The sequence below is a fragment of the Ceratotherium simum genome, chromosome 11 (genome assembly GCF_057802395.1).
Source record: "Ceratotherium simum simum isolate JZ-2026a chromosome 11, ASM5780239v1, whole genome shotgun sequence".
Taxonomy (NCBI): domain Eukaryota; kingdom Metazoa; phylum Chordata; class Mammalia; order Perissodactyla; family Rhinocerotidae; genus Ceratotherium; species Ceratotherium simum.
Window position 1 is genome coordinate 43,881,116 of NC_141910.1, and position 27,006 is coordinate 43,908,121.

General features: G+C 36.0%; 1 protein-coding gene across 6 annotated transcripts in view; it reads left to right on the forward strand.

The window, feature by feature from the left end:
• Window positions 1-25,167, forward strand: part of ATL2 (atlastin GTPase 2) — a 66,963-nt gene extending 41,796 nt beyond the window's left edge. For 4 of the 6 annotated variants that reach the window (XM_004418129.3, XM_087436876.1, XM_014781044.2 and 1 more), the window contains 11 exons: window positions 7,143-7,277; window positions 7,548-7,652; window positions 12,117-12,167; window positions 12,470-12,526; window positions 14,022-14,114; window positions 16,629-16,767; window positions 17,567-17,694; window positions 19,046-19,102; window positions 20,047-20,118; window positions 20,782-21,213; window positions 23,341-25,167. In XM_004418129.3, the coding sequence (XP_004418186.1) occupies window positions 7,143-7,277; window positions 7,548-7,652; window positions 12,117-12,167; window positions 12,470-12,526; window positions 14,022-14,114; window positions 16,629-16,767; window positions 17,567-17,694; window positions 19,046-19,102; window positions 20,047-20,118; window positions 20,782-21,213; window positions 23,341-23,460 (1,389 nt within the window). In that variant the 3' untranslated portion in view covers window positions 23,461-25,167. The other 2 variants (XM_004418130.3, XM_087436877.1) reach the window with 1 other exon arrangement.
• The last annotated feature ends 1,839 nt before the right edge of the window (window positions 25,168-27,006 follow it).

The following is a 27,006-nucleotide window of genomic DNA, read 5'->3' on the forward strand; positions in this document are numbered from 1 at the left end:
CCATCAACATCGAGGCAAGACCCTTCACCAGCAAAAAGATTACAACTTGCTGAAGGCTTAGATGATGGTTAGCAAGTTTTAGCAATAAAGTATTTTTTAATTAAGGTATGTACATTGTTTTTTTAGACATAATGCTGTTGCACACTTAATAGACTACATTATAGTATAAACATAGTTTTATATGCACTGGGAAGACAAAAAACTTGTGTGACTTGCTTTATTGCGATATTTGCTTTATTGCAATATTTGCTTTATTGTGGTGGTCTGGAACTGAATCCGCAATATCTGCGAGGTATGCCTGTAGAAATAGTTCTACTTGTTTTCCAATCTGACTACCTTTTATCTCTCTTTCTTGGCTAGTTGTCCTGACTAGAACCTCCAGTACAATGTTAAGTGCAAGTGATAAAAGTGGACATCCTTATCTTTTTCCTAATAGATGCTTTGGGGAGAATGCATCTAGGTTCTCACCACTATGTGTGATGTTAGCTATAGGAGTTTTTGTAGATTTTTTTTATCAAGTTCAGGAAATTCCACTCTATTCCTAGTCTGCTGGGAGTTTTTTTTTTTTAAATCATGGATGGACGTTAGACTTTGTCAAATGCTTTTTCTGCATCTATTGGTATGATCATGTGACTTGTTTATCCTGTTGATGTGATGGATTACGTTATTAAATTTTTTTTTTTTTTTTTTTGCTGAGGAAGATTTGCCCTGAGCTAACCTCTGTTACCAGTCTTCCTCTTTTTTTCCTTGAGGAAGGTTAGCCTTGAGCTAACATCTGTGCCAGTCTTGCTCTATTTTGTATCTGGGTCACTGCCATAGCATGGCTGATGGGTGGTGTAAGTCTGTGCCTGGGATTTGAACCTGCGAACCCAGGCCACTGAAGCAGAACGCGCCAAACTTAACCACTATGCCACAGGGCCGTCCCCCAGTGTTATTAATTTTTTGAATATTGAGTCTACCTTGCATCCTTGGAATAAATCCCACTTAGTAGTAGTGTATAATTCTTTTTATACATTGTTGGATTCAATTTGCTAATATTTTGTTGAGTATTTTTGCATCTATGTTCATGAGATATATTGGTTTCTAGTGTTTCTTTCTTGTAGTGTCTTTATCTGCTTTTGCTATTAGGATAATGCTGGCCTCATAGAATCAGTTTGGAAGTGTTCTTTCTGCTGTTTTTTTGAAAGAACTTATAAAGAACTGGTATCATTTCTTAAATGTTTGGTAAAATTCACCAGTGAAAGTGTTTGGGCTTGGTTCATTCTTTTTTAGAAGGTTATTAATTATCAATTAGTAGATATAGGCTTATTCAGATAATCTGTTTTCTTTCTTGTGTGAGTTTGGTAGTTTGTGCCTTTCAAATAGTTGGTCCATTCCAACTAGCAAAATTGTGAGCATTGAGTTGTTCTTAATGTTCCTTTATTATCTTTTTATTGTCTGCAGAATTAGTAGTTTTGACTCCTCTTTGATTTCTATATTATTAGTCTTTTCTCTCTCTCAAATTTTATTGCTATTTTCAAAGGACCAACTTTTTGTTTCACTGATTTTTTTTTTTTCTGTTGATTTCTTATTTTCATTTTTGTTGGTTTCTGCTCTAATTTTATTCTGCTTGCTTTAGGTTGTATTACTTTTCTAGTTTCCTAAGGTAGATGTTTAGATGATTCATTTTAGATCTTTCTTCTTTCCTAATTTATGCACCCAGTGCTATAAATTCTCCTCTAAGCACTGCTTTTGCTGCATTTCATGTATTTTCACAAATTGTATTTTTTTTTTTTTTGGTGTGGAAGATTGGCCCTGAGCTAACATCTGCCAATCCTCCTCTTTTTTGCTGAGGAAGACTGGCCCTGGGCTAACATCCATGCCCATCTTCCTCCACTTTACATGGGACGCTGCCACAGCATGACTTGCCAAGCAGTGCATCGGTGTGCTCCTGGGATCCGAACCGGCGAACCCTGGGCCCCCGCAGTGGAGCGCGTGCACTTAACCGCTTGCGCCACCGGGCTGGCCCCCATAAGTTGTATTTTTGTTTTCTTTTAGTTCAAAATATTTTAAAATTTCTATTGAGGCGTCTTTGACCCATGTGTTATTTAGAAGTGTGTTGTTTAAACGCCACTATTTTGGGATTTTCCAACTATCTTACTATTATTGCTTTATAGTTTAATTCCATTGTGTTCTGAGAGCCTAATTTGTATGATCTACTCCTTTAAATTTCTTTTAAGGCCCAGAATGTGTTCTGTGTTTTGTTTTGGTAAATGTTCTGTGTGAGTTTGAGAGGAAAGTTCATTCTGCCGTTATTAGATATAGTATTCTATAATGTCAATTAGAACCATTTGATTGTTGTTGCTATTCACTTCATCTATATTGTTACTGATTTTCTGTCTTCTGGATCTGTCAATTACTGATAGAGGGGTATTGAAGTCTCCAAGAATAATAGTGGATTTGTCTGTTTCTCCTCACAGTTTGGTTTTTGCCTCACATATTTTGATACTTTGTTGTTAGGCGCATACACATTAAAGATTAAGTTTTCTTGGGGAATTGACTCCTTTATCATTATGTAATACCACTCTTTATTCTGATAATTTTTTTGTTCTGAAGTCAGCTCTGTCTGAAATTAATATAGCGATTCTAGCTTTTGTTTGATAAGTGTTAGCATGGCATATCTTCCTCCATTCCTTTTTAACGTATCTGTGTCTTTATATTTAAACTGGGTTTTTTGTAGGCAAAAAGTAGTTGGGACTTTTTTTAATCTGCTGTTACAGTTTGTCTTTTAATTGGTTTGTTTAGATCATGCACATCTAAAGTGATTATTGATATAGTTGGATTAGTATCTCTCATGTTTGTAACTTTTCTACTTGTTGTACTTGTTCTTTGTTTCTTTTTTAAAAATTACTCTCTTTTTCTGCCTTCTCTAGCTTTAATTGAGCATTTTATATAATTGCATTTTCTATTCTCTTTTAGTATATTCATTATACTTAAAAAAATTTTTTTTAGTGGTTGCCCGGAGTTTGCAATATACATTTGTGACTAATCTAAGTCCACTTTAGAATAATATTATATGTTCATGGGTAGTGCAGGTACCTTATGACAGAGTATTTCCAGTGCCTCCCTCCTGTTCCTTATAACATTGCTGTTTCATTTCCCCTATCTATATATCATAACCACCCAATATATTGTTGCTATTAGTACTTTGAACACACAGATGTCTATTAGATCAATTAAGAATAAGAAGAATAAAAGATTTTATTTTACCTTCTAGTCTTTCTCTGACATTCTTTCTTTCTGTATATATGTCTGAGCTATATTATTTTCTTTCTCTCTGAAGAACTTTTAACATTTCTTGCAAGGCAGGTGTACTGGTGACAGTGTCCCTCAGTTTTTTTTTTTCAGGAAGTTTTTATTTCCCTTTACTTTTTTTAATTTTTTTTTTTTGTGAGGAAGATCAGCCCTGAGCTAACATCCATGCCAATCCTCCTCTTTTTTTGCTGAGGAAGACTGGCCCTGGGTTAACATCTGTGACCATCTTCCTCCACTTTATATGGGACGGCGCCACAGCATGGCCTGACGAGCGGTGCATCGGTGCGTACCCGGGATCCGAACCTGGGCCGCCAGCAGTGGAGCGTGCCCACTTAACCGCTATGCCACGGGGCCAGCCCCTATTCCCCTTTACTTTTGTAGGATAACTTCACTGGATACAGAATTCTAGGTTGGTGGCTTTTTCTTTCAGTACTTCAAATATTTCACTCCACTCTCTTCCTGTTTGTGTGGTTTCTGATGACAAGTCCAAAGTAATTGTTATCCTTGTTCCTGTGTAGGTAAAGTGTTTTTTGTCTCTGGCTTCTTTCAGGATTTCCTGTTTGTCTTTGTTACTTTGCAGCTAGAATGTGATATGCCTGGTGTAGATCTTTTGGTATTTAGCCTGTTTGGTGTTCTCTGACCTTCTTGGATCTTTTGTTTGATATTTGTCATTAATTTTAGAAAATTCTCAGCCATTATTGATTCTGATGTTTCTTTTTCTCCTTTTCCTCTTCTCTCTCTGGTATTTCCATTACACCTGTATTATGTCTTTTGTAATTGTCCCACAGTTCTTGAATGGTCTGTTCTGTTAGTCTTATTTTTTTTCTCCATGCATTTCAGTTTGGGAAGTTTCTATTGACGTATCTTTAAGTTTGCTGATTCTTTCCTTGGCTGTGTCCAGTCTGTGGACAAGTGCATCAAAGGCATTCTTTATTTCTCTCACAGTGTTTTTGATATCTAGCATTTTCTTTTGATTCTTTCTTAGAATTTCCATTTCTCTGCTTATATTACCTGTTTTTGCATGTTGTCTGCTTTTTATGTTAAAGCCCTTAACATATTAATCCTAGTTATTTTAAATATTATCTTATATTACAAAATCTGCATCATATCTGAGTCTGGTTCTGATGCTTGATGTTTGTCTTGCTAGTCTGTTTTTTCTTTTCTTTTGGCATGGCTTGTAACTTGGTTGAAAGCCAGACATAAACTATCAAGTCATAGGAAAAGAAGATTTAGGCTTTTAGTCTGAGGTTTTATGTTAATCTAGCTAGGAGATGAGCTGTGTTTAATGTTTTCTGTACCTGTAGGTCCAAGAGCCTTCGGTTTCCTCTCTGTCTTCTGTTGTCTTTGGGTTTCCCTAAGAACTCCTTCTTAAATAGAATTTGTCTTGCAGTTGTCTCAGTTGTAATCCACTGTCATCATATTGGAGCCCTGTTGATGTGGTGGTAAGGTGTGGGGGAGGGGAAGCATTATGTCATTTTATAGATAAATCTCGGTTTTTAATTGGCCTGAGTGTCTGGGATGACTTTCACAAGTGTTTCTTAGCCTTTGTTTTTTCTCCCCTTACTTGAGACAGGAAGACTAGGGGGGCTAGAGTTGGCAAATTGCCCTTTCCCATGGTCAGCTAAAGCTCTGGTAAGGTAGTTTGCCTTGGAGGGCAGGCCTTTGTTGTGGGGATTGCTCTGGGTGTGTATAATTCAGAGTAGTTACTTTCCCCTGGGTGTATTTAAAAATGGTTACTGTTCCCCTCCACCTGCCAGAGTCCTGAGGGAAGTTTTCTCATATCTTTTTTTTTAAATTATTTTATTGAGATCATTAGCATGTAACATTGTGTACATTTCAGGTGTACATTATTATATTTCAGTTTCTGTATTTCATGTGGAAGATAAACACACAGATAAGGAAAACAGATTGGTGGTTAGCAGAGGGGAAGAGGGTAGAAGGAAGGCAAAAGGGGTAAAGGGGCACATGTGTATGGTGATGGATAAAAACTAGTTTTCTCATATCTTCACCTTAAAAACCTCAGGGAACTCCTCAAGGTAAAACTGAGGAAAGTGGAGGCCTGCTAAGACTGAGCCTGCAGGAGTTCTTAACTCTCAGCTTCCAACTATTTGTCCAAATTACCATTTAAGTGTTCCTACCAGTTGCTCCAACAGCTTCTGCTTCTGGTAAACTGACCTCCCTTCGTGATTGTTTGTATTCACTGTCTGTCCAGGCTTCAGGCTGATGGTTTGCCCTGTGACCTCAATTCTCTGATTTAAGAAAGAAAAGTCTGTTGATTTTCAGTTCGTTCAGCTTTTTTCTTGTTGTGAGGATGGTTGTGATGACTTCTTAGCTTTTTACATGGGATGGCTGAAACTGAAAGTCCAGTGGAAGACGATAAAGTCAAATCTCCATGTCAAACCTTAATTTAATAACTAGAGGTGTTTCCCCCTTTCTGTTCTGGTAGCAGTCAAGTACACTCTTTGAAAAAAATTGTGGTTAAAAAATGCATAATGAAATTTACCATCTTAGCCATTTTTAAGTGTGCAGCTTAGTGGCATTAAGTATGTTCATATTGTTGTGCAACCATCACCACCCTAATCCATCTCCAGAACTTTTTCATCTTCCCAAACTGAAACTCTGTACACATTAAACTCCCTATTCCCCCCTTCCCCTTAGCACCTGGTAACCACCATTCTACTTTCTGTCTCTGTGAGTTTGACTACTTTAGGTACCTCATATAAGTAGAATCATACAGTATCTGTTATTTTGTGTCTGGCATATTTCACTTAGCATAATCTCTTCAAGGTCAAGGACAACTTTTAACTAGAACACTTTTTTTTTTTTTTGTGAGGAGATCAGCCCTGTGCTAACATCTGCCAGTCCTCCTCTTTTTTTGCTGAGGAAGACTGGCCCTGGGCTAACATCCGTGCCCATCTTCCTCCACTTTATATGGGACGCCGCCACAGCATGGCTTGCCAAGCAGTGCGTCAGTGCGCACCCGGCATCCAAAGTTGTGAACCCTGGGCCACCGCAGCGGAGTGCGCGCACTTAACCGCTTGTGCCACTGGGCCGGCCCTAAAGTTGATATATTTTTTTGTGTGTGAGGAAGATCAGCCCTGAGCTAACACCCATGCCAATCCTCCTCTTTTTGCTGAGGAAGACCGGCCCTGAGCTAACATCTATTGCCAATCCTCCTCCTTTTTTTTTTCCCCAAAGCCCCAGTAGATAGTTGTATGTTATAGTTGCACATCCTTCTAGTTGCTGTATGTGGGACGTGGCCTCAGCATGGCCCGACAAGCAGTGCGTCAGTGCGCGCCTGAGATCCGAACCCAGGCCGCCAGTAGCAGAGCGCACGCGCTTAACCGCTAAGCCATGGGGCTGGCCCCCAAGTTGATATTTTTTAAAGAGAAAATTAAGGCAGTATGAAAACATTTTAGTATAAGCTATTCTAAGAAAGCAGTGCTGTTTTGACAGCCATTCTGTCTCAAGCTTAGTTTTGCTTGTCTGTACAATGAGATGTCAAAATAGCTGGTATCTATATTTTATGATTTTTAAACATTTTAGGAAATCTTTCCAGAATGGGGCAAAAGCGGGTGTGACCTCACTTGCGTCTAGAAGCCTAGAGAGTGAAAATGTGAGCAGATTTGAGAAGGTTCAGGTTTGGAGGAGACCACCTCTCTCTCAGACAAAGTCCCCAGAATGGATTTGCGACGGCTTTTGTAACTACTTGTGTAATGTTACAGTGGATTTTATCTTGCTGGACTTACCTTCCTCATCTGTAAAATAAGGAGTGGGTGATTTCTTACATTCCTTTTTAGTTCTTAATTTTTTGTGTTTTATTTTATCTTTGTGCTTGACTTTAACAGGATTCTCAAAGTTGGATTGGTGGAAACAATGAACCATTGACTGGCTTTACATGGCGAGGGGGTTGCGAAAGAGAAACAACAGGCATACAAGTCTGGAATGAAGTATTTGTGATTGACAGACCTAATGGAACAAAAGTAAAATTCCATTTATACGTTTTCACTATTTTTTTCTCCTGTTTTCTTTCTTGAGCTATTTTCTGATATAAAAGATCAAAACGACACAGAACTATTAAGTCTGATAACTTTAACATATATGGATTATTATGTCAAAATATGTGAGATATTTAACTTAGAATAATTTTCTTGATTTAATTACTGATTTTGGCACTTATCATTTTATATTTGATTTTCATAGTTACTACTGGTGAATATTTTACTTAGTATTTTAAACTTTTAAATTTCTAGGTGGCTGTGCTGCTAATGGATACCCAGGGTGCCTTTGATAGCCAGTCAACTATCAAAGACTGTGCAACAGTGTTTGCTCTGAGCACTATGACTAGCTCTGTGCAGGTGAGACACAAGATGCTGTGCTATGATCAGTTCAGATGATGCTAATACCTTTCGTCTTCCTCAAAATGCCTTTTGATTGAAGAAAAAAGGATTAAAATTAGAGCTATTTACATTTCTTATTGGTAATTTACATTTCCATGCTTGCTATTCTGGCTCACAATGTGAAATTTCATACTTTGAGTGGTTACCAGTGCAGCAGTAAACCAATATCCATTCCCTTTGGTTTTTCATCATAGCATCTATGCTTTTTCTTTTTAAGGAAAAGATATTATTGCATGTTATCCTTGATTGAATTCAGGCATATGGCTGCCAAATAAAGTAAGATATAGAATATGTCTTTATTTTTTGGCTAAATCAACCAATTAAACAAAAAATCCAAGTAATTAAACTTAATTTTCTACTCGATATGTAATGACAACTAGTACTCAATTATTTGAACTAATGGAGGCAGAGACATAAGAATTAATTCATATTTAGCTTAGGAAACTGAAGTGATATTTATATAATAAACTAAGGACTTTTAGCACTTGTTTCATTTAGAAAGGGGTAAAATTCCTTCTGTTTTTCACTAATCCTATACCCAAATTGTGTTTGGTGTTCTCTCAAGTTCTGGTCTCTTCAATCTAGGCCATCTCTTTTCTGTATAATTTAGACTGATTGGACTAAAATTAACCACCACATGTCATTTTGTATTTCTTGACTTTTTCTTTTCTGAGATCATCTGTGGTTGATACTTTTCTGGCTGAAAGATGGATTATTGAAGTATGGTGTTTAGGCCCAGCTGGTGATGATGTATCAAGAAGTATATTTGCAGGGCCGGCTTGGGGGCATGGTGGTTAAGTTTGCACGCTCTGCTTCAGTGGCCCTGGGGTTCACAAGTTTGGATCCCAGGTGCGGACCTACACACTGCTCATCAGGCCATGCTGTGGTGGCTTCCGACATACAAAATAGAAGAAGATTGGCACAAATGTTAGCTCAGGGCCAGTCTTCCTCACACAAAAAAAGGATATTTGCAAATATTAAAAAAAGTATGTATTTCTCCTGGGATAAGAAATGTTTCTTGTTGATGGTGATAGGTGATAGTGCACAGTGTCTTGGAGTTTTTGTAATGCTTGCTGATAATATCTGGAACATATGACCAGTCTCTATAAGTTCCCATTTCTTTACTTACTTAATTTGAAGTATCCAACTGTCAGAGTAGAAAGAAGGTTTGGATATTATTATGAGGAGTATTTTTTAGCCTGGCTTCTGCTTGTTACAGGGCTGGGGATATCTCACTACCAACTAAATGATGCTATTGGGGATCCTCAAAGTCTCTTTTTTACATTGTATTCTCCCTCTTTTTCTCTGATCTTGCAAGGTGGCACAACTGCCATTCCCTTGAGGCAAGCAGAAGCCACATTTTAGTATTTATATTATCACATTATAGCCCTTCAGATTAGCTGGCTCTATGGCTTACCTTAAATTATAATGAGGGAGTTCTCTGTCCTGGAACTTGTACCTTGGTGTTCTCTTGTTGATTTGTTCAACCTTATGATAGTAGGAGGCCTGGTTTTGGACAACCACTTAAAAGCCACTCAGCCTTTTCTTATCTGTAAAATGAGGATTTTACCCCTCTTGCCTATCTCATATATTGTTGTATGCAGTCAGAAATGAGATCTAAATGAGATAATACGTAAGAAACTGTTTTGTAAACTATAAATCAAGAAGATTAAAATTATTTTTTGTTATTGCTTTCTTCCTGATCTTTGAAGCTGGACTTCTCTTCTTCCCTACATAAGCTGCCTGGCTGATAGATCAATGACAAATTGATCCTCTTGTCATTTATTCTCTCAACAAATAATTGTTGAGCATCTGCTAAGTACAGTGCAGTATACTAAGTACTAATGATCTAAGATAAACAAATCCTCTCCTGTCTTTGCTATTTGCAACCTGGCCCTGACAATGAAAGGATCTGGACCTATTTTCTAAAAGCAGAGGCTCACGTGGATATGAATAGGTTGGTCATGCTTTTAGGTTTTAAGTTCAAATCTAGAGTTTAATCACCTCAGTTGTTAATTACTTTTTAAGCACCCTGTTTGGATTTAGCTGAGAATATAATTTTAGGTTTGCTGGCCTATATTGGCTGTTTATATTTTTGACCTCAGAGTGATTCAGCTAGATTATCACTTATTTACTGTTAGAACAAATTGTTCTATCTTTGGAGTAACCCTATTTTATTTTTTGTTTTTAAATTATTTTATTGAGGTCCTCTTGGCTTGTAACATTGTGTAAATTTCAGGTGTACATTATTATATATCAGTTTCTGTATAGACTGCATTGTGTTCACCACCAATCGTCTAGTTTTTATCTGTCACCATACATATGTGCCCCTTTACCCCTTTCGCCCTGCCCCCCACCCCCTTCTGCTCTGGTAACCACTAATCTGTTCTTATCCATGTGTTTGTTTATCTTCCATGTATGAGTCAAATCATATGGTATTTGTCTTTCTCTGTCTGGCTTAGCGTAATACCCTCAAGGTCCAGCCATGTTGTTGCAAATGGCATGATTTTGTCTTTTTTTATGGCTGAGTAGTATTCTGTTGTATATATCTACCACATCTTCTATATCCATTCATCCATTGATGGGCACTTGGGTTGCTTCCACATCTTGGCTATTGTGAATAATGCTGTGATGAACATAGGGGTGCATAAATCTCTTTGAATTGTTGATCTCATGTTCTTTGGAAAAATACCCAGTAATGGGATAGCTGAATTGTACAGTATTTCTATTTTTAATTTTTTGAGAAATCTTTGTACTGTTTTACATAGTGGCTGCACCAGTTTGCATTCCCACCGGCAGTGTATGAGGGTTCCTTTTCTCCACGTCCTCTCCAACATTTGTTATTTCTTGTTGTGTTCATTATAGCCATTCTGACGGGTATAAGGTGAAATCTCATTAGAGTTTTGATTTGCATTTCTCTAATAATTAGTGATGTTGAACCTCTTTCCATGTGCCTGTTGGCCATCTGTATATCTTCTTTGGAAAAAATGTCTATTCATATCCTCTGCCCGTTTTTTGATTGGATTGTTTGTTTTCTTGTTGAATTGTGTGAGTTCTTTATATATTTTGGAAATTAACCCCTTATCGGATATATGATTTGCAAATATTTTCTCCCAGTTGGTGGGTTATCTTTTCATTTTGTTCGTAGTTTCCTTTGCCTTGCAGAAGCTTTTTAGTCTGATGTAGTCCTATTTGTTTATTTTTTCTTTTGTTTCCCTTTCCTGAGTAGACATGATATTTGAAAAGGTACTGCTAAGACTGATACCAAAGAGAGTACTGCCTAGATTTTCTTTTAGGAGTTTTATGGTTTCAGGTCTTACATTCAAGTCTTTAATCCATTTTGAGTTAATTTTTTTGTGTGGTGTAAGATACTGGCCTACTTTCGTCGTTTTGCACGTGGCTGTCCAGTTTTCCCAACATCATTTATTGAAGAGACTTTCCTTTCTTCACTATATGTTCTTGGCTCCTTTGTCGAAGATTAGCTGTCCATACATGTGTGGTTTTATTTGTGGGCTTTCAATTCTGTTCTGTTGATCTGTGTGTCTGTTTTTCTGCCAGTACCGTGCTGTTTTGATTACTATAGCTTTGTAGTGTATTGGAGTAACTCTATTTTCGTAGACAAAAGTTATTTCTTAACAGAGGTGACATATGTGGACACCCACTTTTCTCCTGTGGTGGCCTAGGTCACCTTTTAAAGATCTGATTCAGAAGGACTGGACCTAGTGAGTCTTTTCTCCAATTTCCCTTCCTTGAGAGTACTTAGACCTTCTATTATCAGCTCTGGTCTAAATGCGATGGGGGAAGCCTCCTAAAAAATTCTTGGCAGGGCACCAGGGCCACCTACTGTTATTTTTTTCAGCTACTACAGGCTAGTAAAATTTTCATGTTAATAGTTATTTAGACTGATGAGTTTACTTAAGTAAAAAGAGAACTGTATTAGAGTCAATGGTATTCGAGGCACCCATCAAATAATTATGAACTGTATGTTACGATTGTACCAGGGAGGAATTTATCTTTGTAGAACTATGCCCCTCACATTCATTGACTTAGAAAAATAATTGTAGAAACAATCTTTACTTTTTTTAAAAAAAGACATCATGTCATAACATTAAAGACACTTTGAGAAGGAAAAAAAGAAACTTACTACATAATACACTTTTTTTTTGTCTGCCGCTTTCTAGGCCCCATACATGTGTATTCATGATTTTTGCGTAGTTTACCACCACTGCTTCCCCCCTTAATGTTTTATCCTGACTGTTGTTAGGAAAAAAGAGAAAATTCTTTTCATATGCCACTAGTTAAGATAGTGGCTAAGTGATTCATTTGTACTGAGGTATAAAATACCTTCATTTCCACCAGTAAAGTTATATACAGCTGAGTATTCAAAATAAAACACTAATAAAAACAAGTTTTTTTTAACAGGTGTATAATTTGTCTCAGAATATTCAAGAAGATGATCTTCAACACTTGCAAGTATGTATGTCTCAATGTATTCCAAAGTATTGAAAATTAAATTCCCACTTTATTGTGACTTTATACCTAGAAGCCTATAATATTGTAAGAAGATTGAATATTATATGACTTTAAACTGTTGTACAACTTCTTAACTGGAAGAAATTTTAATATACACCCAGACTGTTAGGCAATTAAATGCTTGGCTTTCAAATGATTTTAAAGGCTCTGACATCTAGTGGTCTGATATAGATAGAACAGCTTTACAGATGTCTTCTTTCAATCTCTTTGGGAGCATTATTTTAAATAACTTGATTTAATAGTTATTTACAGAGTATGGCAGACTTGCAATGGAAGAAATCTACCAGAAACCATTTCAGGTAAATAAGTATTTTATTATTTTTAAAAATTTACCTATGAAAAGCTATCAAGCCACCTCATCTTATAGCTCTGAAAACATGAGTATATTACAATAAACTCATTTTTAGCAACAGATTCAGCAGAGTTTAAATTAATTTATGGTTGTCACCAACGTATCAGTAGTAGGCTAATGGGATAGGAAATAGAACAAATGAATATAGATTGATTAATACTTTTACTTAGATTAAGAGGTTAATACCGTTTCTCTTAATTAGATGTTATTTAATTCCATAACTTTAGACAGTCATGTAAATTTCTTTTATATGTGATAAACTACTACAAAATATTATAGGTTTCTTTTTTGTGGTATGTTACAGGTTAAGGTTAGTCTTGTTATTCTTTATTTTGGTTTCATATAGAAAAGTTCCAGAATTTAGTATCTCTCCCCCTTCTCTACTCCCTCTATCCCCATGTGTTTTTTATTCCTTTTAAATCCCAGGTACAGAATATTAAGTCAGAAATTAACCCAGGTAGAGTTATTTGAGAAACATATGTTCTGCTTGCTTCTGTGGAATCCTATCATGACAGAGATTTAAAAAAAAAAAGCTAATTTCAGATAGTTTCTTTTTGGAAGTAAGTGTAATTTATAAGTTGACATTAGTATGATTTGGTCAGTTGTGTTATGGTAAGGGAGAATGACTCCACCCTGTTTGCTTGTCAGTCTGTGAAATCCTTCCTGTGTGACAGCATTGCTGGTTATTCTTAGCGTTAGTGGGTTTACATTGATTCTGCCTCAGTCTTGTCTGGCTCAAGTGATCACTTTCATGAAATATTTTGGGCAGGTTATAGCTTCATTTTGTGTATATGGATGAAATGTACTCTACTTGGCCTCTATCAGTTTTTCTGAATTGGGATAATTTTTCCACCTAGGGGACATTTGCCAATGTGTGGAGACATTTTTGGTTGTCACAGTTTTGGGAGGGGAGATTAATGCTACTGGCATCTAGTGCATAGAGGCCAGAAATGCTGTCCGACATACTACAATGCACATGACAGCCACTCACAGCTAAGAATTTCCTGGCCCAAAATGTCAACAGTGCTGAGGTTTAAGAAAACTAAGCATATACAAATAAAAAATTGTGTGAAAAGAGTTAGTTGGTCTAGAAGTAGGTTAGTTGATCTTCTCTTTATATGATCTTGACTTAAAATTATGATCTATATGCCCTGATATACCTTTTGTTCATTTTTTAAAATCCTGTATTACTGCTTGTGGTGACTCTTTATACACAGTGAGGTTCTCAACTGGAGGCAATTAATTGCTTGGTATAGGGGCTGGGAATGTTGTTAGTTTAGGTAGGCTCTTGATATAACTGAGCAGTATTAACCATTTGGTTACTATACCTTTTGATAAAGGTTGTTTAGGGGAGTAAGGGAGGCTTCAGTTGTTAAAGTAGTGATTTTTTTTGGTAAAATTTTGTAAGAAATGATTTCTAACTTTTTTTTTTCTGTTTATAGACATTAATGTTTTTAATTCGAGATTGGAGTTATCCTTATGAACATTCATATGGTTTGGAAGGTGGAAAACAGTTCCTTGAAAAGAGATTGCAGGTAAGCCCGTATTTGTTAGAGAGGAAAGCATAAGCACCAAGCCAGGTGAAGGCGTGGGCTGCCTGCACTGCTGCTTAGACTATAATCTCTAAATGTCATTGGAGTAAATTGAGTATCCCAAGTTACCCAGATGACTCCATCCATTATGGGTGAAAAGTAAATTGGTAGCACTCCTGCCAAAGAGGATAATGCCCTCAAATAGAAATTAAGGAACAAATATTTCTCTCCAGAATCAGCTGTCCCCTCAGTAAATCAATAGTCAAAGGACAAAAGTTTGAAGGAGACTAACTTGTTGATCTACTTAAATTGCATACATGTCTCTTTCTGGCCCAGCCAGCTTCTGAACATTTGGGGCAGGCTGGATAATATGTGTATAGATTGAACACAGATGATGTGAGACCCTTTCTCCAAGGAATACTCTCTTATAATTGTTGTTAGTACCATTGAGTCAATTCCAACTCCTACTGAGCCTGTCCACAGAGTGGAACCCTGCCCTGTCTTTTCGCACCATCCTCTCACCTTCCGGTGCTGTATCAGACAATGCTCCGCTGCTATTCCTAGAGTTTTCATGGCAAATTTTTTGGAGAGGGATGGCCAAGTCTTTCTTCCTAGTCTGTCTTAGTGTGGAAGCTCCACTGAAATATGCCCACCATGGGTGACCCTGTTGGTATTTGAAATATTGGTGGCATGGCTTTCAGCATCACAGCAACACACAGCCACCACAGTATGATAGCTGACAGATAGGTGGTGTGGTTCCCTGACCAGGAAATGAACCTGGGCGGTGGTGGTGAGAGCACCAAATCTTAACCACTAGACCACCAGGGCTGGTTACTATTCTCACAGAGTGACAGCATATAGAGCTAGAAGAGGGATCTTAAACATCATCTAGTTCAGTCTTCTTTATATATATATATATATATATGATGAAATTAGAACCCAGAAAAGTCACTTGCCTTTGGTTACTTAACTAATTATTAACTGGAACTAGGACCCAAACATCCAGATTCCTGGTCCATGCAATATGCCACACCAAGGTTTCCTGGAAAAGAACTTCACCAGTATGATCCTTTATTCCTAAAGGGACCCTCGCACGGAAGTACTTGGGAAACCCTCAGGTCAGATACTACCCATCTAGTCACATACACAAAAGATACATAGAAGTCCCTTTATTCATAAGTAGGAGGGTTCTCTCTTTTGGTCAGTAAAATTTTGTTTGCCTGTGGGATGATGCATTTAGTTTTTCAATGATGGTCAAAGACTTGGAGTACAATATAATTTTCTTATTCCTAAAATGAGATTAAAATCAATTCCTCATTCTTAGATTGTTTGAAAGGCATTTCCAGACACTACTGTCAGAGATAATTTCAGTCATCAGAGTTTTCTCTGGTTTGTTCAGAAGAAATTAACACACAGCACATCAGGCATACTAACTAAACTCAGTTATGGACTTCAAAGAAAAGGTTTTTTTAATGTCTTATTGAAGTGATATAGAAAAGCGCTCAAATCATAAGTGTGCCGCTTGATGAGTCTGTACAAACTGAACAGAGAGCCATGTAACCAACACCCAGAAGCACCCACCTCCATCCACTAACTCCCCAAACCCTCCACTGTATCCTGACCTCTAATAGGCTTTGTTTGTTTTTGGACTTTTTATGAAAGAAATCACATACAAGATGTATTCTTTTGTGTCTGGCTTCTTTTGCTCAATATTATGTTTCTGAGATTAATCCATATTGTTGCATGTAGTTTAGTTCATTCGCATTCTTATGCAGTATTCCATTGTATAAATAGATAACGATTTTTCCGTTCTACTCTTGCTGGAGATTTAGGTATTTTCCAGGTTTTGCTGATTACGAATGGTGCATGTTTTTTCAAATGGTTTTTGAGAAGAGTCTTTTGGGGGAGAATATGTGAGTTATATTGGGATAAGTAGTTATTAAAAATCTAAGTTTAGGAGTTTTGTCCAGAAAATACATACTAATGTCTCTTCCCAAAACACTGATAAGTAGCATAAATCATCAGTAATCATTTGGAGTGAGTACTGAAATCCTAACAAATTTCTGAGGTTCTTTGTACTGCACTGGAGCTTTTCACCTTAGCTGTTATTTTGCTCAGGGCCTGGCCTTTTTATTTGTAGACAGATTAGTACTTTGTTTTTTTCTTTGCCATTATAAGTACTTTAAAGGCAAATTCTTAATTTATTTACTGGTTTGTAAATCACAACCACAACTTGGTATTCTGGTGTTCAATATTATGATTAATTATTATTTGTATTTTTTCATATCCTTGGCAGGTAACATGGGAAAAAAACATCTATTCTGGTTTAAGGCAAAGTGGGGTTTTGCCAAAGTGGTCAGAAATGGGTCTTTAGTAAAAAATTTTATGTTGTCAAAAAACACCCATGTGGAGTAGCATCTGAATTAAGTGTGCATGCATGTGATTATGTGTGTGTTTTCTTTAAAAACTTTTTTTTTCTCCTGTTTGCACCTTCATCCTGTCTCCTTCTGCCTTCAGGTAAAACAAAATCAACATGAAGAGCTACAGAATGTAAGGAAGCACATTCATAATTGTTTCTCAAATCTTGGTTGCTTCCTTTTGCCACATCCTGGTCTTAAAGTTGCAACTAATCCTAGTTTTGATGGGAGATTGAAAGGTGGGAATTCTCATTCTTGCTAAAATCAGAACTTATTTTTTAGAGGCTGAAAGTTTTTAAAAAATACATGGTTCCTTAAATTTTCTGTCTTATCCTGGAGGACATTTTGATGCATTGTTAATGATGTGATTGTAATGCTCTGTGTAGTCTTTCTAGCTTTTCATTGGTTTGTTGCAAACACTAGCATATGGATTAACATATTTTATAATGTGGTCTGTTGCTCAGCACTGATGTCCTAAAAATTCTGAAGCTGAGAACATTTCAGTTTTTCCTCTGATTGCAATCTGCTAAAAAGCTTTACCAATATATTGTGTTGATATAATCAAATTTAAGTCTCTTTGTTTCAGGGGTGATAGTATAATTTTTTGCGTATGTTGTAGAATTATTTTGAGCATGATGGCAAAAGACTTGAGGATTGATAAAACTTTTATAGTATGGCTGGAAAAACAAAATCTAGTAGTAAAATTTAATATAATTTCATGAATTGTTTGCCTTTTGAAAAGGATAGTTAATACTTAATGTGGAATTTGCTTTGGTAGTTCACAATTTGTTTTATTTATTATTTGAACTGAAAGAGTCATTGGGGGATGAGGGAAATGGGGTAGTAGAGTAGGGGGGATTATATTTTTTCCTAGGAGATATGACGTATTTGGATGCGTTTTTTAAAATGAATCTCTTTAAGTAATGGATACTGTGTACTCTTATTTCATGAAACAGAATTTTATGAACTCTTACAATGGGGACTGCTTTACCTTTTTTTTTTTTGGACTCATATGTTGCCTAATTTTATGTCCACTAGATATTGATGAAGATTTTAAACGAGAGCTTCGAAATCTGGTTCCATTACTGCTTGCCCCTGAAAATTTGGTAGAAAAAGAGATAAGTGGATCTAAAGTCACTTGTAGAGATCTTGTAGAATACTTTAAGGTAGGAAAACTCTTACATTAAATGATTTTGTCTAAGTTAGAACTATAGCTGACTTAAAACTCATCTTTATGTACAAGAAATTTCTTACCTTTATTTTAAAGTAAAATTTATTTTTCTGGCTTGAATTGGGTGTATCCATATTTAAGGGTATTTAAGATTGTAGCAGACAACTTGTATCTTCTAGACAGTAATTTTATTTATATACAGAATTATCCTACTTTTTCTCCAGCTCTGATATAGAGAGAAGAATCATTCATGATATTATTGTAATACCATCATTTGTGAATGATAATATTGGGAGCATAATTCTGCATCTTGAATTCTCACAAAAGCCTTCTTTCAGATTTCTGAGGACTTGATAAGTGCTGAAAATATCAAAACTCGTTTCTGAGCTCAAGTAAATTATTCATAGATTTTTTTTCTCTGCTCTTCTCTAGTTTTTATAGCTTGCTTGCCAGAGCAAGACCATTGTAGAGGGGTGTATTTATTCGTATATTTATAGAGATGTGGAAGGGAAAATACATTTAACTAAGAGTGTATTTTCGGTCATTTAATGGCCACTTGATCACTTTATTACTGTCTTTGTTTAGTTATGAATTAGAGTCAGTAGAAAGTTGACATGAAAGATTCCTATATGGACTTAACTGAAAACTCCCATCTTTCCTTCTTACTCTTAACCCACAAATTAGGTAGTTTTTTTTCTTGAACTGAATTTAAGCTAGTCAAAGTAAAACACTGAGTTAAAATGTTTGCTAACTTATTTATTTGAAACATTAGCAGTAGGGAAGAATTATGGATTTCTTTTCATAAAGTGGATGGCATTTTATATATAACTTTTTTTTTTTTTTTTTGTGAGGAGATCAGCCCTGTGCTAACATCTGCCAATCCTCCTCCTTTTTGCTGAGGAAGACTGGCCCTGGGCTAACATCCATGCCCATCTTCCTCCACTTTATATGGGACGCCACCACAGCATGGCTTGCCAAGCAGTGCATCGGTGCGCGCCTGGGATCCGAACTGGCGAACCCCGGGCCGCCGCAGTGGAGCATGCGCACTTAACCACTTGCGCCACTGGGCCGGCCCCTTATATATAACTTTTAAATATGAGATACAACTTTTATGCAAGACGGAATTATGTTTAGAAACATTTCTCTAGGATATTATTTAGCAACATATGCATTTAATAATGTTGAAAATAAAGTTAACTTTGTTGGAATGAGAGTGTATGATTTTTAAAGCCTAGACTTTCCTTTTAATAATGTGAGTCATTTTATATTTAATGATTTTTCTTTCTTTGGGGATATAGAGCCAAATTGCATAACCTACCAGTATAATGAGTCTTCTGTATTTTTAGGCTTACATTAAAATTTATCAAGGAGAAGAACTTCCACATCCAAAGTCCATGCTTCAGGTAGTGTGTGCGTTGTACATATATTTGTTTATGAAGGAGAAAAAATCTTTGCTTTAGAGATAAATCCTGGAAATGGGGTAGTGCTTCTTTGCATGCAAATAAATTTTAGATATTTAAGGTAACACATGTCATGGGTCCTGAAGTTTTTCTGTTTATGTGATGTTTTTTGTAACTACAGAGTGCTGACCTTGCACACATATAAGCTGCCAGAAATGAGTCCTTGGTACCTTCTTTTCAGTTGCTTGAAAAGTGTAGGAAAATTTCTGTTGCAGAAGATAGCTTAATATGGGCCTCTCTGAACCAAGCTTCTTCTGTTCTCTGAGTCTTTGACAATGAATGTTGTTTGAAATAAGGCTTATTTTCTCTTGGTATTAATGGTTTAGAGCTGCTTCTAGTGAATATAGGTTTTTCTTTTTTCTTTTCTTTTTTTAAATGTGTTCTTTTGGGACAGTGTTATTTAACCTAGTTCATATTGTGTAAGATTTGCTACTTCGGGCAATTTCTCAGTCTTATAGTGGATTAAACAGTGTTTTCTCATGAAACTCACACAGTAAGCAGTTTTGTGGATTTAAAAATGTCTCTTGTCTAATACCGATTATGAGAGAGAGAACCATATGAATAATTCTTGATTCTTTATATCTGGAGACTTGACATATTTTAGGGTGTATCTTTTTAATTCTCTGTAATTTCCTGAGCATATGGTATTTTCTACAAACCCATTTTAACAGACCTAAGCAAAGCAGCATCAGGCAGGCAGTCCTATTAGAAGCAATTATATCCTTTATTCTGGTGTTCCCTTCCATTGGAAAGGAAAACTGGAAGTTGACGATATTTTCTGTGGTTCATTTTCAGACTTGTTCATTGTATGTAGTTCATTGTGTTAATGAGAATTTATAGAGTCATCAGGTATTTTTTGCATAAAAATGGTACATTTTATTTTTTAGGCAACAGCTGAAGCTAATAATCTTGCTGCAGTAGCAGGAGCAAGAGAGATCTATTGCAAAAGTATGGAACAGGTTTGTAACTGAAATTTAAATTTGACATAGAGTGAGGTAGAAGATTTTTATATTTAAAATAATTGCACTAATTTTTGCTCCTTATGTATTGTTATGTTACATCATTCCCTAATTCCCTTTTATCATCTCTGCTGGAAATAAACTAAGAAAATAATTTGCATGGTTAGAGTACAAGATACAGGTGGTAAGTTATTACATAAACTGTACTGAAATATTTTCTGACATATGATTCAGAGTGCTGCTATTAGTAGCTTCTGATGTAAGTAACGTTAGCTTAAGGCCAATAGCAATTTCTATGCTAAGCTTGCTAACTTGAACATTAAAGTACCTTTTTTATGTGTTATCTTTTACCCACTGTCTTGCCAGCAGTCTTTTGTACTCTTACGGTGTATTCGTGGGTCAAGTGAGGTCAGGGACAGATTACAGTGTAATTTTTTTTTTTTTGTCTTTACTGGTATTAGTCATGTTTGGAAAATTTATTTGCCTGAGTCAGTTAAACATATAAGAAATAAATAGATTATATATGAGATGTTATGAGCAAGTTTCAAACTGAACTGTGTAGGTGGTTTGACTTTTTGAGAGTGAAAGCTGTGAGCAAGGAACTTCTTTCAAGTGTAAATTATTTCTAGCATGTAATCTCTCCTACTGTAATCCTCTCTACAGGTATGTGGTGGGGACAAGCCTTACATCGCACCCTCAGATCTGGAGCGAAAACACCTGGATCTCAAGGAAGTGGCGATTAAACAGTTCCGTTCAGTAAAAAAAATGGGTGGAGATGAATTCTGCCGTCGTTATCAGGACCAGCTTGAGGCTGAAATTGAAGAAACCTATGCAAACTTTATAAAGCACAATGATGGCAAAAATATCTTCTATGCTGCTCGCACCCCTGCCACACTGTTTGCGGTCATGTTTGCTATGTATATAATCTCAGGACTGACTGGCTTCATTGGCCTAAACTCTATAGCCGTCTTGTGTAACCTTGTCATGGGGTTAGCACTGACATCTCTTTGTACTTGGGCATATGTTAAATACTCTGGGGAGTTCAGAGAAATTGGAACAATGATTGATCAGATTGCTGAAACACTATGGGAACAGGTTGGTATCTATCTTTCTATTTTTTGCTTTTTCCATGACTAATCTCCTCCCTGTGATCCCCCCACCCCCCGCATTATTTGCACACCTACTTTTCCTTTATATGAGGAATGTCAAAAGGATGTTTTATGTTTTGTTTGGATGTATAATCTTTATATAAAGTATGAATTGAAGAGTTCTTCTTTTCTTTAAAGTCATAATTATAGTGTGCTTTAGTTGGCTTAAATTTGTAATATCCTTTGGATAGATTCTTAGTCATAGGTTTGATTATACTAGACAATGGGCAGGGCCAGACTCTCTAAGGATTTTTTTCTTGGAGAAAAGAAAATACAGTCAATGAAAGTTATGAAGGTAAGGAAAAGAAGTTTGGAAGTGCAATGCTTTAGGAAAGCAAAAGAAGTTTCTTAATAATAATGGCAAGAAGCAATGCATACTTATACTCCAGGAAAAATATTGAATGGTATTCAGTTCTTCATTGCCTTCTATGAAGATAGTGGTTATTTACTGATGTACTGCAAGGAACAATCCTATAGGGATTTCTTACACCAAAGAAACTTTGACCTCTGTGCTATGGAAATACTAATGAACAAAGCAAAGCTCCACAGAAAACCAACTTCTCTTAATCGTAATTGTTTACCTCAACCAGAATTCAAATCATAATCTATTACCTCAAACCAGAATTCAAAGTCGGACCTGACAAGTATCTACTAAGGAAAGCCATGTTTTGTGTTGGCCAACTGTGTGCTAGAATTGCTTGTGTTCAGAAAATACCATTTAAGGATGTTGTCATTAAAATGATCTTTGGGAAATACTTGAGCATCATGTCAAGGACCAGAATGAAAGCTACAGTAGTTACTGATGGACAGTATAATAGCCATTTTCAGATACCATTTCTGGGCTGATGAAGTATTGGGCTTATTTGAAGATCTAGGATACGTAGGTCCATGTTGGTTTTGGCTTTAAATTCAAAGGCTGAAGAAGTAAACCGTTTTTTGAAGAAAGTTGATTAGATGTTGACTTTTCTTGTAATAATGTCATTATTATTTTATAAAGTGACCCACTATATTAATTTGGATTTTGTATTTATTTTTTAAAGAAATGCTCTATTCAGATCTGATTTGGAACCTTGTATTTGGATATTTGTTAAATTTAAACTTTTATCTCAAAAAAACCTCGCTGTTTGTATGCCTTTGATATCTTCTAGTAGAAGATGGATTAAAAGCTTTTACAACCTCACTTTTTAAGAAAATAGTCCCTACTTTAAAATTTTGGACCATTACTAATTTTCTGCAACATGAATTTCAATAATTGTACAATGTCTTCTTTTGAAAACCAGTCATCTCCTATACAGCATTGATTCTAGGATTTTAGAGGTGCCATTATTACAAAACAATTAAATGGAAGAATCTAAAGTGTAAAATTATTTTCAGTATAGTTGAGGCAAGGTGAGCGATAGTCAGAGAAGATCTGTGCTGTGTCAACAAACCTTTTCTAAATTTTTTTGCATTTCTCTTTTTTTTTGCTTCAGAGGAGTCCCAGGAAGGTGAGAAACCTACAAAGTCTCAAATTCTTGTAGTCTTAAACTCTTTAACTTCAAGGCACTCTGAGTCATTCTCCTAACCAATCAACTCCATGTTTTAGGTGTTTTCCAAACTGTTTGAAGTTACTAGACGTCGAATGGTTCATCGTGCTCTTTCATCAGCACAGCGACAGAGACTGTCATCCAACAATAACAAGAAGAAAAATTAGACAGTATTTTTAACTTTTTTCTCTATCTGAAGTGTTCACACTTATACATGTAGGACAGTAAGCAGGACCGTCTGGGCCGGTCTGCATAAATGCTGTATACATACCAGATTTGATGCTGCATATAGGGTATGGAATTGCACATCCATCTCATAGGAATTGTAAATGGTTTGAATAGGAGGGAAGTAATTTTTGTTGCGTTATAAAATGTCTAACTGCATTATTTGTAGCCTCATAACTTTTTTTGGGAGAAGCATCTTTTTATTTCCCACATTCCTGGTTATTTTCTTCATTGCTTTGAATTGAATTTTTATATCTATTTTTATATGTAACTCTTTTTTTACCTCATGTTTTTATTTGTTTTGCACATTTCTCATACCACAGGTATTGAAGCCCTTGGGTGATAATTTGATGGAGGAAAACATAAGGCAGTCTGTAACAAACTCTATCAAAGCAGGCCTGACTGACCAGGTGTCTCATCATGCCAGATTAAAGACAGACTGACAGTTCATCTCCTCATGGACTCCACTCTCCCTTTTTTCATGCTTGCTGTACAATGAGAACTCAAATAAAATAAACCAAAGTTTACAATCAACTGTAGAAGTAGTTTAGTATAACTGGCTTCACAGATGGCTGCCACAGAGTGTGAAAATTGTTTGTTGGTTTTAAGCATTCTGTTCATGGCTCCTAAGACATGGAGATTGGCTGAGGAGCGTTACTTTATCATGCACATTTGTGCCATGTTTAATTCTTTTTTTTTTCCTTTTTACTTAATCTAATGTCAGTGAAATTTGTCTTATGTAAAAGGATATTTCAGGGAAATATTTTAAGAAATCTATTTAGAGTCTCTTTAACACAGTGTCCCATTGAAATTTTAATTTTTAGAGAAGTTATGAATCACTGTATCAAGAATCAGATTGGAATGACAATAAAGCCTTTATTGAGCCACTACATTAAAAGTATATATTGCTTTACTGCCTTCAATACCAGTATTACATAAATGCATGTATCAGAAACTTCACAGAAATTACATGACAACTGTCGTAGCTAAGAAAGTGATTCTGAGATGTACATTTGTCTTGCCTTTTTCAATTTATAAATCTGCCCTAAAAGGAGATGCATATCTGGGAAACTGAACTGTTTTTATGCAGTTTAGCCTTCATGTACATAAAATATGCCATTAATTTTATTGGGGGAGAAATTCCATCCAAAAATGTTGCCTACAGCTATGAGTTAAGAGTGTCTGTACATTGTGTAGCTTTTATTTTCTAAAATCACAGATAGGGCATGTATATGAATTATAAATATATAAATACAATTTTGTATTAAAAGTTTTGTAGTTTATGGCAAAATCTGGTTCTGTGGTAGGCTAATAAGTACAGTCCCTGTGAAGAAATGTTTGTGGCTCATGTCAGTGTGTGAATGCATAGACAATTTGAAGATTTTGATATATTTGTGATATTTATCTCCTTGAGCACTGCAGTCTCACCCCCCAAGGGAATTCAATGGGAATGTTTATCGTGACTTTGTCTTCTGTTGCATTTTAAAGTTATTTCCTGTAATTTATTTTCAGTACATAATTAAAAATTTGTATATATAAAATGAAACTTGTGATTTTTTTTTAAGGAATTCAAGTATGTATTCCATTGCATAAACCGTATTTGTTTATACTGAAAAGAGCATGAGCAGGAAACACCCAAGTGTGGGCTCTAAGGTATTGTACCTCGAAGCTAAGCCTGTGAAAAGTTATTTTTCTGTGTCTGTCTCTGTTAGGAAAAAATTTGTTGTGATCAGCCTAGGTGTAGCTGGGGATTTATTAATTTCTTTTCTCTCTCTCTCTGTGTTTTTTTTTTTTTTTTTTATGGTATATGTAAAGCTAACATTTTTTGAAATACTTTTGTAGCTTTCTTTATGAACACCTATTAAAGCACCTAGTTTGGTTTTTAAGTGAAGAAAATTCAGATGTTGAGTTGCATGCCTGAAAGCTCTAAATTTACTTTAGTTGATATAGTCCCCCTTCCCCCTTTCAAATCTTGTTTTTATATGCATTGTGTTTGTTTACATCTGTGTTAAATTGCTACCAACTCATCTGTTCTTAAACATAAAGAATCCACCTGAAAAGTGTGTCTCTTTGTTTCTTCTACCACCTTGTTTTATGAATGCTGTGGACTGTTTTTATGAATGAAAAAATAAAAAGTTTGTTGTATAATAGTAGTTCTTCTGAAATTAAAGACACATAGCTTAATTTTTTTTTTTTTTTTTTTTTTTTTTTTTTAATGAAAGACTTGTGAAATCTAGACCATTGGATTTCTTAGAATTTCTTGTTGGGAAGTGTGAGTTTTCCCCAAAGAAGATATTCTATGAAGGATTCCAGGAAAGCACTTTGGTTTCATCAGGAAGACTCTGAACATTGTTAAGCAAGAAGTAATAAAAGGGATTAAAGACAAACTCAAAACTGTTGACTAAAATAACTTTGGTGTTACTGTATTTTCTGTGGTATAGTTTTTTTAGTAATCTGTAGTACAAGATAGGTTTTTTTTTAAAGAAATACTTAATGATAAATGATTTACTAATTAAGACAATTAACTTTTGTGTAGGGGGCAATCATTTGTGACCCTTCTATTGAGTATGCTTTATGTATTTCTCATGAAGATAACCTCATCATCCTTGCTTCACCGAACATATTGTATTTGTAGAATTGAATAGCAGTATTTAACTCTTGAGTGTTATTTTTTCAGAGAACTCTGAGCTGGGCTTGCTGTAGTCATTTTACTTCCAGAATTGGGCAGCCTTGGCATTTCACCCTTGCTGTAGGTAGGAGTGCTGTTGGTATTAGTTAAATTGTTTCATTATGCGACTAAAATAAAAATTCTGGTCATAACTTGGTTAAGAACCTATTAAAAATATACCATAAATTTTCAGAAAACACTGATGTTGCTGTTAGTGGTCTATATAAGTATTCAAAACGGCCTTTCAGAAAGTCTTTTTAAGCAGTTGCTTAGCCTTTTAACTTGAGAATTGGCTTTTTGATTAGCTGCTTATCTGCTGGGGTGGGTTGCTTGGGTGTGTTGTACATACTTTTAGGCATCAGCAGTCTTAATCATGACCTGAACTTCCCATACTTTGACCAGAATTAATCTGTGCACCTAAGTGATTTTCCATTTGTGTCCTGGTTGTGGAGTGATGATGAAAATCAGCTTGGAGAGCTGGCTGCCATCTTCTCACTTGGCCAGAGTTTACTAATCTCACTGGGTTTAGTAATCAAATGACTGTATTACTTAGATTCGGTCTGGAGCCTGTGTCATAGAACTTAACTTTGGGGAATCTTCCAGTTGGCTGCTGGGCAAACAAAGCTAAATTAGGGTTTTCCCAAGCAGGACAGAGAATTACCACCTTCTCTACCTAAGTCTTATGTCAGATCCTAGGAATTTCTCCTCTCCTTCAGAATTGCAGTTTGCTGGAGTTTAGGCTGAGGAATTGATCTACCGTTGACATACTTCAGTGCAGTACAACTCCTATTATGTTCTTTTAGGTTTGTGACTTTTGAGGCTCTTCAGAGCCAAAGCTAGCAGTTGACCAGGTCAAAGGTACCTATAGATATGTATAAGATGGCTTAGGAGAGGGGATCACAGCCTTTGTATAGCTCAGTGAAGCACTTGGACGTGTATTAGCACTTTTCACGCTCACAACAGTCCTGTGAGATAGGTAGGAAACCACTTGATGAAAAAAGATGTCTCAAGTATCTCAGGCTTGCAAACCCAGGACACTACTACACACCTCCAGAGGTCTGAATCGGTATGAAGTTTGAGAGACAGATGAGTAATGTCGCTAACTCAAGATGAAACCTCTGTGTCGGCTGCGTTCTGAAAAGCACTAAAAGGTGGAGAAAAGATTTTGTTAATACTGAAACAAGGTGAAAATCACCCATAATATTACATTTAAAAAAAATCATGAAACAAGAAGTGAAAATTTTCCTGTCCTTTTGATTGTGTACCTTAGAGGTAAACATTATTTGGTGTGTGTGCTATTGAAATCTTTCCTGTGCTTATT